The sequence below is a fragment of the Budorcas taxicolor genome, chromosome 5 (genome assembly GCF_023091745.1).
Source record: "Budorcas taxicolor isolate Tak-1 chromosome 5, Takin1.1, whole genome shotgun sequence".
NCBI lineage: Eukaryota > Metazoa > Chordata > Mammalia > Artiodactyla > Bovidae > Budorcas > Budorcas taxicolor.
The window spans coordinates 10,841,505-10,855,044 of NC_068914.1; the positions used below are offsets into that span (position 1 = coordinate 10,841,505).

General features: G+C 57.3%; 1 protein-coding gene across 5 annotated transcripts in view; it reads right to left on the minus strand.

The window, feature by feature from the left end:
- ZMIZ1 (zinc finger MIZ-type containing 1) overlaps window positions 1–13,540 on the minus strand; it is a 220,203-nt gene that overhangs the window by 18,796 nt on the left and 187,867 nt on the right. For 4 of the 5 annotated variants that reach the window (XM_052639370.1, XM_052639372.1, XM_052639369.1 and 1 more), the window contains 5 exons: window positions 6,938–7,052; window positions 5,687–5,904; window positions 4,684–4,882; window positions 3,447–3,737; window positions 601–783 (listed from right to left, as the gene is read on the minus strand). In XM_052639370.1, coding sequence (XP_052495330.1) covers window positions 601–783; window positions 3,447–3,737; window positions 4,684–4,882; window positions 5,687–5,904; window positions 6,938–7,052 — 1,006 coding nt within the window. The remainder of the gene's footprint in view (window positions 1–600; window positions 784–3,446; window positions 3,738–4,683; window positions 4,883–5,686; window positions 5,905–6,937; window positions 7,053–13,540) is intronic. The other variant, XM_052639371.1, reaches the window with a different exon arrangement.

The following is a 13,540-nucleotide window of genomic DNA, read 5'->3' on the forward strand; positions in this document are numbered from 1 at the left end:
CGCTCCTGAGAATGTACTTTATAGTAATCCCAAAGAAGGAAAGAGTTACGTGCATGAAAATATTATAGTACTATTTCAAAAGTGAAACCGCAGGAAAAATCCCACATGTCCAACAGAAAGGATAAAACGCCGTACGGTTCTCAGTAGAATGTTAGGCAGCCATTAAAAGTGACAACCACTGGGACTGTAGCAATAGGTAACACGCTGTGTCGAGTGAAAGAAACAGGTTCAAAATTACAAGGTAATAAGAACCATATAACGTTGTTGGTGCCCATGTGCATAGAATAATCAAGCGTAAATATATTCGAGCGGGTACTTTTTCTTAAAAAATATATTTCCTCCATTGTTATTATCTTACATGCGCTATAAATAGTGAAGGGAGAAAGAAAACCATCGTCTGAGCCCTGTGAGAACAGGAACCAAGAAAAGCCAGTCGTTTCGGTCATCACATGCATAGCTCGGAGCATACAAGGCCACATCCAGCAATCTCCGCCTGCCCCCTGGTGACCTCAGGGGGGGCCCAGGGCCAGGATGACGCAGGCAAAGGAAGGGAGCTGAGCTGGTAAGGAGGGAAGGGGCCCGTGGGGCAGCGGCACTCACCTTATAATACTGCCCCATGTTGACCGTGGGGGGCGGGTACTGCCCAGTGCTCGGCTGGCTGGGCATCCGCTGCCCGGGGTAGTTGGGAGACGTGAGCGGCCGCGGGGGGTTGGGGGTAGGGTACTGGCCTGGCTGGGTGGGGAACTGGCTGTTTGGTCCGTATTGCTGGTTTCCATAGTTAGGCTGTGGTGGCAGAGAAAGGAGCAGGGAAAGGTCATCAGTGTCTGGAAGCCAAGCTGCCCACCGATGCTGGGGCCGCCTCCTCTCCTCTCCTCTGCCCCTGATGGCTACCACCCACAAAACGTCCACCCCGCCTGCCAAGAGGAACAGCTCAACCAGATGATGCCTGGGGCCCCTTCCTGTCCTGACATGCAGAGATGTAACAGCTGGCCTGTCTTCTCAAGGGCCACCTCCCCTGGAAGCTGTCTTTTTGGAAGCCCCACGCCCCTGGGCACTTTCAGAGCCTCTTGTTCACACCATCAGGAGGGCACTTGATTCCGAAGCCCCCTTTGGGTTTCTCCTGGTGCTTGGTTTGTGACAGACAACAGAAGGCACATCTGTACAGGTGAGCCCCTGAATCTGGGAGGCTCTGTCCCCCACCCCACACTGAGCAGAACACACTGATGTTGAGTTCTGCGTCGTCCACGCAGAAGGTGGGAGAACCAGGCAGGTGAAGGGACAAGACGACCCCGCTTGGGGAAGGCAACCGTTTCTGGGAGGGGCAGGATCACTGTCCTGGGAGAGCCACCCTACACCCTCTAGTTGCCTCCTTATTCATAAGATCAGGTGACCCTGGGGCACCCCACGTCATTACATCCTGCAGAGTTGGCGCTGCTCCCCTGTCTGTTGAAACTCCTTGTCTATTCGCTGCCTCTCTTGCCCTCTCGGCTCTGAGGTGCAGGAGATGGCTAAGTCCCAGTGTCTGGCAGAGAATAGGCCAGCAATTAATACTTGCTCAATACAAGAAAGAAGGGCAGAGAGTAAGCGGCGGCGGAGAGCCAGGTTTGCATCAGCAGTGAAGAACTTGGTGCCGTTCACATTACTGCCGTACGGCAGCTGTTCTGTGTGACGGCGGGATTTCTGTCACATCACTGCAGGACAGGAACTGGAAGCTGCGACTGTCCACCAGCAGAGTCCTGTGCGGGACCAGGTGACTGACCCCAGCCCCTGCCCCAGGGTTCCAACAACCTGAGACGTTCTACAAGCATGTATGTACTTAGAGATTCCCAGACAGGCTCGAGCTGTGCAGGCTGTGGCCCCCGGTGTCACAGCCCAGTGTCAGGTACTGTGTAGCTGGGTAGCATCAGCAGCTTACAGGAGATGACTTAGTAAAGATAACCGAGAGCCTTTGGTGTGCCCTGCTGTGGCAGGCAAGAGTACAGGGGAGCCAACAATGTACAGGGGCAGGGCTGACACCAGGCTGATGCTGGGAATTCTGCTGCCGCTTCTGCAGTCACCTCCTTGGGTGCCAGCAGTCCCGAGGCTGGGCCTACAGATGCACTCCCAGCCCCGCCAGTGGGGACGCTGGGATTCTGAGCACAGAGGGGGCTGAGAAGGCCCTAAACTCGTGTGGGGACTGCACGGGAGTGAGGCGCACAGGTCAAGGGCCCCTCCCATCCCCAAGGATAGCCAGGGCCTCGGGAGGTGCTGTCCTTCTCCAGCTTCTCCCTGAGCTGGTGCCAACCTGGAAGAGGTCTGGGCTTGACCTTGTTTGACCCTGACCTCTCCTGTCTTGGATCCAGGGCACCTCCATCAGCGGCCAAGCTGTCTTCTAGCCCAAGGGAGCGGTGGATGCCGAGGGGAAGCACACAGACCTTCGATGAACCCGAGGTCTTTGGGCTCTAACCGCACGGTAAGCCCAAGCAGAAGGCACAGTTCTGAGAAGGGGAGGAGCCGACCTGAGGAGGTGTGCATGCAGACACTGGGAGATGCTTGGGATGGGCTCTCTCCAGGTGAGCAATCAAGGTGGGCCTCCCAAGAAGCATCTCGGTGTCTTCTGCAGGTGAACTAAACCTTTACCTAGGTACCCACATAGGCCATTCACTGCCAACCTATTTTCTGAGTGCTCTCTGAAGGCCCTGACGCCCCCTCCAGGAAGTTCTTCAGACCTCACGCTGAGTTCCAAACACCCCATCGTGCATCATTCCTTTGTGGCTTCCAGCTTAGACCTCATCCTTCTGGTTGAAGTCCTGGCTCCTGGAGGACAGGAGGTGTGGGTTTGGTTCCCTTGGTCTTCCCCAATCCTGTGGCTGAGCCGGCCGGATAGCCTGATAGGCAGCCTTGCCCCTGGCAAGGCCCCAGGAACATGCTGCCTGCCTTCCAATCACTTCTCCGAGGTGCAGGGCCTTCAGATCGTCACAGGGCTTTGTCTCCTCTCTCTTGGGTGAGACGCCCTCATGTGGGTGTGAGGAATGTGGACCCAAGGAGATCTTAGTTCCTTAGCCTGAGTCACCCAGCTACTGTCTGTGCTAAGACAGGAGAGAGTCCTAGGGGCGGTCACTGCCTGCTAACTGCCTGCTCATGCCAGCCCCAGGGCCAGGAGCTCCAGGTACATCCCCTCATTCAAGACTCCAGGCAGCCCCATGACGTGGGCTGGATGGTCATGAAAGAAATAAATGGAGATTCCAGGAGAAGACGTGACTTGCTCAAGGTCTTCTCGATGGGACATGCCAGCGCTGACCTTAAACTCAGAAGCACCTGACTCCTAAGACTCTGCCTCTTGGTTCAGGCTTCCTGAGGGTCAATCCACACCCTTTTCAAGGTATTGCCCACAGCACCCGTGTCTTCAAGTCCCAGGTCCTCCCTGCTACCCATCCTGCCCGCCGTCTGCCTGCTACCACACTCACCTCTCCAGGGTATGGCCTCTTTATGCTCTGAATGGGAAGGGACTGGGGCCGGGGGCCCGGGTACGTCTGCTGGGGCATCCGCTGCCCGTGTGTGCCAAAGGGGCTGATGCCGGGCGGCCGGGGTTGGTTCATGCCCATGGGAGGGCCGCTCATCCCCGAGGGTGTCATGCCAGCCGCCATGTTTGCGGGGTTCATGCTGCCCCCCATGGAGGCAGGCCCCCGAGGCCCGGGCTGGTTCATGAATTGGCTGTTATACGCCTGGGTGGGACCCATCTGGAAAGAGGAACAGACCTTCAACGGGAGAAGAAGAAAAAAAAAAAGAATAAAATGCCACATGCATTGAAAGTGCAGGGAAGGAAGGGTGGGGGAAGTGGGGGGTTCAGGACTGGGAGTTGGGGCACTTTCCTGTGTGGCTGCAGCTGGTGACCAGGCTCCAAAGGACCACCGGCCGCCTGGGCTCACGGCTGCCCTCTGCAGGCCGCACAGGAAAGATGCAGCCCGAGGGGTGTTAAAGGGTGGGGCGCAGTCACTCCAATGCACAGGCGGCATTTCCAGGGAGGCAGGCAGGGAACGGGAAAGGGGGTGCGGGGGTGGGGAGGGGCATGGGAGAATGGAGGTGTATGAGGATGGAGGCAAGAGCCCCTTTCCTGGAAGCCCTGGCCCCGCCCTTGTTTCTCAGCCAATAGATACACACCCTCTATCCATCAAGTCTGAGGTGGACTCAGCTCTGCCTATCTCTGCCCACCTGCCCTGTTGTTCCCAAACTTAAATCCCCAACCTCCACACCCATCCTGCATTTCTGCGAGGGCTCCCCCTCTCCTCACACCCCATCCCATCCTTCTGACGGTCAGAGCTGGGACCTGGGCAAAATCCACAGATGAGACAACTAGCGGAGCCCCGGTCTTCAGAGGACACCAGGGGACAGACTGGCGTCGAGGCTGCTTAGACACAGCCTGCTCTTCGGTTAAGTGGGGGCCAGACTGCAATATGGAACATCCTTCCCCATATAGAGACATACAGGTAACACGCAAAACCAACACAAGCTCCCAAACACCCCCCACCACACTCACTCACACTGACACACCCACACCTCAACACATAACCCCCTCCCTGTGCTTCTAGGAAAGCCTAGATGCACCCTGACACCATCCGCTCCTCCCAGCACACAGACACGGACAGCCCGACTCCAATCCCCGGGGCTGTCTACTGAGTGAACCAGGACTAGTGTGGCCCTTACCGGTCCATACTGGTTTATATCCTTATTCTGTGTTTCTTGCAAGGCTGCCACGGTGGCCGTAGCTGTGGCTGTGGCCGTGGCGGCTGCTGCCGCCACTGCAGCTGCTGCAGCCGCAGCTGCTGGCTGAGTGAAGTCAGCAGGCGGCCTGGTGTGTGGAGGGACACCCATGCCTGCAGGGGCATTCGGACCCCCAGGGTAACTGTGAGGGAGGAAAGAAGGGTGAGTTAGATGCCGCCTGAACCTAAAGATGAACCCACGACCAGCCTTGGGTGGGGAGAGAGAGGTCGGGCCGTTCCAGGCCCTCCTGCCCACAGCTCATCGAGCAGGGAGGTTTGGACTCACAGCCCAGTGGGGACAGGGGCCTCCTGTGGGTTGTCAGTCCCTCAGCCACTTGGCAGCCACCAAGTTGCTGTGTGCCTGGAGCCCCATCTAGGTCCTAGTGGGTGCTTGCTCCTACACCCTAGGTCATGGCACTCTCGGCCACCACAGTGAGCCCCCTTCCTGGAGGAGGACACCGAGTTGTCAGAGAACCTGAGTCACTGGTCCACGGCCCCCAGTAGGGATGGCAGGATGGGGATGCAGCTACATTTCACCAGGAGGCCCCACTGCACCTGGCAGGGCTGCAGTCAGCCCTGGGGACCTGGGAGGGGTGAGGCCACAGGGCAGTCCTGGACAGGGCAGGATGGACAGCGAGGGGAGGGATGGGGCGCCTCTGCCCCACCCCACGTCCCCGGAGTGCCTTCCTGGGGTTCCCTGCCGTCTCCCTCCCTTACTCCTGAACCACGGGACTCCAGTCCCTGCACACTTCCGCCTCCACGAGCAACACGGCAGAGTGGACCCTCCTGCACCCCCGCTCTCTCAGCATCTCCCAGCTAGTAAAGGTGTGACGTAGAGCAGCGTCATTCAGAGGAATGAGAAGGTTGTCCTTCAATTTGACGGGCTGACGGCCTGCAGAACGCCACCCAGCTGAGCCGCATGTGACCTGCAGGCCGGCCCTGCTCACCTGGCCCCGAAGCCTGCGCTGCCGGGGTAGTTGGGCCGGCCGTACATGCTCTGCTGGATGTAGGGCTGAGTGGGGCCGGCCTTGGCTGAGAACTGCTGCTGCTGCCCAGCAAACTGTGGGGAGTTGAGGCCGGGGTTGCTGGTGGTCATGCCCGACGCCATGGGGTTGCCGCCTGGATTCATGGGGTTGTTGGCATTGGCCATAGGGTTCCCAAGGACCTGTGGGCAGAGACAGCGGCTGTCACCCACGCGGGTACCCAAGTGGTGTAGGGAGGGAAAAGGAGAAATGCCAGGGGGTTGGGGTGGAGGAAGCATCAAAACACAGGCAGGACAACAGAGAAAGAGGAGGAGGAGGAAAAGGGCCGGGGGCTTTTCAGTGTCCTCTGGGCATGAACTGCTGGCACAGCACACAGTATTAGAAGCGGGTAACCCAGCCCGGAAGTGGGCTTTGTAGATGAGAACATCAGCCCAGGGCAGAACAAGGTGACACTGGTCCTGCACATGGCTGCTGGTGGGAAAGGCCTGGACGTCTCAGTCTTCCCGTCCTACAAAGCAGCCTGGATGCCAAGGATCGTGCCACATGGAGGCCCTGCGCTGCTGCTCTGTGAGGGCCAAGGGAAGCCCAGCCCTCTAGCTCTGGAGGGTGGCAGGGCCCTGTGGCTCTCTGTGGAGCGTGAGGGGCTCCCTGTGGCCCAAGACTGCAGATAAAGTGCGCTGGTTCCCTCCAGGGTGGCAAATGGCCCTGAGCCATTCACGTGGCCAGGCGGCAGGAAGGAAGGCATGGAGGAAAGAGGAAGGACCAAGAGCGGGAGGCACGGTAGACGAGGGATGTGGGGTGGAGTCTGTCACAAATTTTAGGCTCAATTTTTTCACTGAAATCTAACCCAGGCCATCCAGGGTCAAAGACTCCAGGTGTTGGGACCCTAAGCTCAATAACCTCCAGGAAGTTCTGTTAATCCAGCCTAAATAAACGTGAGCCAGGAAAGAACCCCTTGCTCTCTGTCAGGTGAAAGCCATTGCCCCAGCAAGGCCCTAGAGCTGGGGCAGCGCACAGGGCCAGGTGCCATCCTCCTGGGGCAGGTGTGGGCCCATCCTGGGTAGAGGCGTGTCCACAGCTGGGGGCGCCCTGACAGCTGCTCTTTCCAGCAGGCAAAGAGCCTGGGAGAGCCAGCAGGGCTAGCACGGCAAGGTGACCGTGATGGATGGCCCCACCCGGAAGGGGCTGTGGCTGGGCGGGATGACAGGCTCTTACCTGGCTCTGGGATGTGTTGGTCACTCCCCAAACCGTGGTGACCACGGAGAGGGAGCCGGGAGGCTGGTTGGTGTTCTGCTGCCAAGGGACAGAGTCATAGGGGAATGACCCATCACTGCAGAGAGAGACAGAGGAGGGTCCTCAGGGGTGTTGCAGACGCAGGCTCAGAGGGAGGCATGCCCCATCACCCCACCATGCTCTGCGGCTCCTGGCCATTCTCCATTCTGGATCCCCTGAGCCTGGCATGGTGTCCTGTTGTGTGACAGTGACCAGCTCTCCCATCATCACTGCGGAGGTGCCGCCCCCATGGTTGTCTGTCTGCTGTGAGACCAAGGCCACGGGTCATGCTAAGCTCTGCCTTCGACCACAAGCTGCTCTAAGAAGTTCTCCAGAGAGAGCCCTGGTTCCTTGGCTCCAACTTCCCCTCAAAACCACCCATCCCTTCTCAGAAAGGGCTTCCCTGGTGGCTCAGATGATAAAGAATCTGCCTGCAACGCAGGAGACCCAGGTTTGATCACTGGGTCGGGAAGATTCTCTAGGGGAGGAAATGGGAACCCACTCCAGTATTTTTGCCTGGGAAATCCCATGGACAGAGGAGCCTGGCGGGCTACAATCCATGGGGTCGCAAAGAGTCGGACACGACTGAGCAACTAACTTGCACTTCTCAGAAAAGGTCAGCAGGGCCCCCGTCTGAGTCTCGGCTCTTCCCTGCTCCTAAGCCCTCATGGTGAGTTGGCCGCCCTGCTCAGCTGACTTGGCCTTTGGAAGGAGGGTCCACAAGTCTCTCTTTCTTCCCAGATGACAGGCACTGGCCTCCCTGCTGTGCTTCCTCCCTTGCTCCCACTCAAACTCTCATGCACATCCCACCAAACTCATCTCCCTCAGACTCCTGAGACACAAAGACCTTCAGTGGCTTCCAGTGTTCACAAAGTCCCAACTCACGCTGCAGAACAGCTTACCCCACTGACTAATCCCACCCTACCATGCTTACCCCCTTGGCTCTCACTTCTCCAGGAGCCGACCCCCACCCCAGCCATTCCCCCACCTCCCCAGTCTCCTCTCTAGTCCCTGCAGTACCCACCTTGTTCGATGACATCTCCCCAGGAGCCCCCAGTCATCAGAAGCAAGACCCCATGCCCGGCCCTTCACATCAGAAGTGCTCAGTAATAGCTTTCTACTAGTTGCCACGGCACAGATGGAGAGTGAGGTCCAGCAGACCCCAGGGAGGGCAGCCGGGGCACGAGCTCGAGAAGGAGCTGGCAAGGTAACAGCATAGAGGACCCGCTAGGGTCCCAGTCCCCGGGAGTGCCGGGCTGGGGCAGCCTGTCCCACGCTGACTTTTCTAGCACCTCTCACAGGGAGAAAATCCCAGAAGTGGCCCCAGAAAGAGAAGAAGCACCGAGCACCCACGTCTGGGCTACCACCTCTGCCCACGGCATTCCGACCGGGCTGAGGTCAGCAAGGCAGCAGGGGCAGGAGGGGGAAGCGGGCTCTGGAGGAGCACGGCTTGCTAGGAAAGCACCTCACGCCTCCGACTTGCACCCTCATCACAGGAAGTCAGCAGAAGACCAAGGCGCTCACTCACGCCTGGAGACACTTGAACCCCAGCAGAGAAGCGAGCTTAGGCCCTGGAGGTCAGACTTCCAGGAAAAGGCGCAGGCCTGCAGGACAGAGGGGCAGGGGGCCCCAGATTTGAGGGAGTGGGGGTCTGAGCCTCATGTACTGCTCCTTGCCGGGCAGGGCCCTCGGTCACGTTGGTCAAGTCAGGTCAGACTGAAGGGAGGACGGTGTCACTGACTGCCCATGCTTGCTCCTCCCTTGCCCGGACACCCTCTCTGCCTGGACAGCCCCTGGCTTCTTTCCTGTCTCTGTTCAGAAGTCACCGCCCTGGAGCTGCTGCCCTGACCTCCTGGGGAACAGCAACTCCACCCCTGTTCCCTTTTCCTCTCACTCTCGCCTGTTGTTTTTTTTGGTACCCTGGGTACAAGTCCTGCCCCTCCCTGGCTCGGGGCCCCAGTGCCAACTTCTGAGCCTGTCTGAACTCAGTCTCCTCATCTGTGAAATGGGCATAAGAACAACACCTACCCCTGCTGCTGCTGCTGCTAAGTCGCTTCAGTCGTGTCCGACTCTGTGCGACCCCATAGACGGCAGCCCACCAGGCTCCCCCGTCCCTGGGATTCTCCAGGCAAGAACACTGGAGTGGGTTGCCATTTCCTTCTCCAATGCGTGAAAGTGAAAAGTGAAAGTGAAGTCGCTCAGTCGTATCCGACTCTTAACAACCCCATGGACTGCAGCCCACCAGGCTCCTCCATCATGGGCTTTTCCAGGCAAGAGTACCGGAGTGGGGTGCCATCGCCTTCTCCGATCCCTACTCCCATTCTATTCAGTCTTCAACTGCAGGTCATGACGCATGAAGTGTGTTGTGACATTGAACCAACACGAGGGGGAAAATGGAGGGAATAAAATAGGAAGCTATCAACTGTGAGCACAGAGTAAGGAGGAATATCATCCTTTGAACTGACTTCCTGATGTTACACATGAGCACACACGCACCCTGGGTCATGGGGTAATCTGCGCATTGCTGAGAGTCTAAGGTGTGTGTGGCAAGTTGCTTCAGTCATGTCTGACTCTTTGCGACCCTATGGGCCATAGCCCTCCAGGCTCCTCTGTCCATGGGATTCTCCAGACAAGATTACTAGAGGGGGCTGCCATGCCCTCCTCCAGGGAATCTTTCTGACCCAGGGATCGAACTCAGCGTCCTATGTCTCCTGCATTAGTAGGTGGGTTCTTTACCACTAGCACCATTTGGGAAGCCTGCTGATCTCAGGCAGAGGAGTCTGAACACAGGCCTCCGTGGCCTGAGTCTGATGATGTGGCTCTAAGAGAAGACTGCAAACAAAAAGTCTTTCTTAAAAAGTGACACGGAGCGACTTCAGCATTGCTCATGATTTCTGGGAGGAAAACAGCGGGCCTAGACTGGATGGGGAGGAGTCCTCCTCAGGGAACCCGTCCGTCTGCCTGCCCTCTCCCTCTGCGGCCCAGATGTGATGTGGGTCAGCAGGAAGGAAGTGAGGCCCAGATGCACAGGCCAAAGGTGACCGACAGCTCACACTCTCTACACCTGGGGGTGCCGCTGGGGGGCCTGGGAGCCCAGAGAGCCTGGGCAGGATGGAGAAGCGCAGGAAACAGGCAGAGCCTGCTCCTCAGCGCAGCTGGGCTGGAAGCAGCCCTGCCTTCCCAGGAGGTCGCTGGGGACCCCAGCGTAGCACCCAGTCCCAGGGTTGCCATTCCTGCCTCACAGGGAGGCCGCACAGGCTACAGTTTTAAATAACAAAGAGGAGACCCCTGGACACCCTCCCTCCCGTGGAGCCCTTGCCCTATGTGCTCCTGGACGAAACCCAGGACTAGACTAAACTGAGCAGAGCCCAGGCCGAAGTCTGTCCTCTCTCCCCAGAATTCCTGCCCCACAAACTCCCACCAGCCCTCCAGGCTGAATCTGCTTGTGGCTGAGGTTCTTACCCGGCAGACTCAGGAAGCAGGGCCCCTGGGAGCTCCCCACGAGCCACCAGCTGCTGCCTCACCACCTCAGGCGGGGAGGCCCCGGCTCACCGGGATACAGGCCTGTGAATAAGCTCCCAACTGCCCGGTAGCTTGTGGGTGGGCCTTGTGGGCGGAAACCGGCTCCTTCCTGTTTTGTCCCCTCCACCCCAGGCTTAGTGAGAAGCAAACTTAACCCGGGTTCCCAAACTGGGCATCCCGCCGTCTGGCTGGAAGGTTCACCCCAGAGCTCAGATGCAGACTCCGTGTGTGTGTGGGGGCCATGTATGTGTGTCACACAGAGGGGCCCCACTGGCATGTGTGTGCGTGGAGGAGGAGACGGGCACCCACGTGCAGGGGTGGTCTCGGGGACTTGCTCACCCCCACTCGCACCTGCTGCAGAAGCAGAAGTGGCAGGCGCACCGACACGGCTGTGACTCATCTCCTGGGGAGACGGCGCCCGCTGGCGCGGGGGAGCTGCTCGCCCCCACAGGCCCATGGTGGCAGTCAGCCCTGCCGACGCCTCTGCCCAGACTCAGACACTGCCGTCGGGGGAGGGGAGGAGGCCCGCTTGGCTCCCGGAGCCCCAGCATCAAGGGCAAGCCAGGCTCCTGGGTCCAACCAGGGTGGGAGGGGCTCAGGCTAATGAAGAGGAGGTCAAGGGGTCTGGGGGTACCCTGAGGCTGTGTCCCTCCTCCGCAAGCACCATTTCACCAGCATACATGCTCAGCCCGGGTCAGAGGTCCCTGGCACTTCAGGGCCGCCCACGGGAACCACTGCTCTCCTCCTGTCCATAGCTGATCTCAGTTCAGAGGGAGGCCCCCTGGGATCTGAGAACCTACTCTGAGTAGTCCTGCCCAGCTCTGCACACCTCCAATCCAGCATGGCCTGGTCTCAGGCCACAAGCCACAGTTCTGTCCAGCCAAACCTGCCCCACCTGCAGAGGCACCAATGCCAGAACCACTAGCAACCTCAGCAGCATTCTACCTGGCGAGCAACTCCCAATCCAGGGCAGCCACTCCCCTACCCCTGGGCCTCCAGATGTAGGCCTGGGATGCTCCATCCTTACCTTGAAACATGTTACTCATCTTTAGTCTCCTCCCCCAAATGCCGCCTCTAGCAGGAAGCCCTCACCACACCCACTGACCTGAGCTCCACTTGCTCCTCATATGCTTGGGGCCCGAGTACCTCCCTGCCCTTTTCCTTCTGCCCCAGGAGCCCTGAGTTCTCCGGCTACCTGTGCCTGGCATGGTGTCTTCAAAGTGCCAAAGAGAAACACCACTCCTCTGTGCCAGCCCCCAGAGCGATGTCTGAGGATGAATGAATGCATTCACTCATTCAGCCTGACTGCTGACCACCTACAGTGTGCTTGTGACTCCATGGGCACTGCCACTCAGGAAGGGAGAGGCCCTACCCTCCAGGGAGGGGGAGAGAGGAAAGCTAATGAAGTGGCTACACGCTCACGATGCCTCCGTGTCCACTGAGGCCACCCCTCACCACGCCCAGGGATAAGAATAGCCTCTCTCTCAGAGGCAGTCATGAGGATTTAGTGAGCTCACATGGGTAAGGCAAGGCCCAGCACACCTCCCGCAGCCTGAAACTACTGGCTGCTAGTATCGTTATTATGATTCACTGAGAGGCTTTTACATGCAAGGAACTGTGTGAAGGGACTTTCACCCAAGAACTCATGTGATCCCTTGAAGTGGGCTCAACAGATGCCTCTCATAGCATCTGAGGCTCCCAGTCTCACAGGGCTAATTGAGGGCAAGGCTGACAGTAGGTCTGGCCAATGCTAAAGGAAATCAACCCTGAATATTCATTGGAAAGACTGATGCTGAAGCTTCAATACTTTGGCTACCTGATGCAATGAACTGATTCACTGGAAAAGACCCTGATGCTGGGAAAGATTGAAGGCAGGAGGAGAAGGGGACGACAGAGGATGAGATGGTTGGATGGCATCACTGACTCAATGGATGTGAGATTGAGCAAACTCCGGGAGATAGCGAAGGACAGGGAAGCCTGGGGTGCTACAGTCCATCGGGTGGCAAAGAGTCAGATCCGACTTAACAAGTGAACAAGAACAGGGAGCTTAGAGTCCGGTAAGGTGGCACTTCCCTTTACAAAGATGGCAATGATGCAAGCAAGTGCACATTACAAAGGCGATCCAGAAGTCCATGAGAACTCCAAGAAGGGGCAGAGCTTCCCAAAAATTCTTGGGGAAGTTGTCTTTCAGAAGCCACCCAGTGAGGGCATACAGGGGACATAAAGTTATGCTTCAAAGACTGGCTGCAGACGAAACCCAAACAGTGTCCCAGGAAAAAACACTTTAATACATCACATCACTAGCTTTGGCCTGGACTGAGTGTATTGGCAGATATTCAAGGGCTCTGACTAAACTTTTTTTAGCTAATGTTCAAATGGCAGAGGGAGGCCTCTCAGCCCAGTGGTTAACTATCTAGGCTCTGAGCTTAAGATTCTTTGAGGTCAAACCTTGATTATGGCTGGCCACTGATGATTCCTATGACCTGAGAAATGTTACTTAAGTCAGCCTCAACGTTCTCATCTGTAAAGTGGGACTAATACTCTCTTAGGATGAAACATACAAATACAGGTAAAGTTTAGCCCAGTGCCTCGCAGTCAGGTGCTGCTCAGCTGTGCCTATGCCTTTCCCTCCATTTCTCCAGCTCAAATGGGATGAAAGTACTCATATTTATTTGATGATACAATGATGGCGCTTAGAAGTTTTGCAAATAGGCTATCAATGGGAGGGGGTGTTTTATCATTCCTGCCTGTTGAACTTGTGTTCCAAGCCTCCGAGGCTTTCCTCAGTGGGCCTCTGCCTTGTTTCTCTATCTAGCAAACTCCTATCTATACTTTGAAGCCCAGCCTGGATGTTCCCTTCTGTGACTCTCCAATGCAGAACACCAATGGCATTTTCCTCTATTCCTTAAGCACTTTTTTTTTTTCATATATTTTACAAAGAGCTCTTCACACTGCAGTTACAGCAAACAGTTTATCTGTCTGTTTGCCAGCCCCATGGGCACTGACTGATGTTTGCTAAATTTG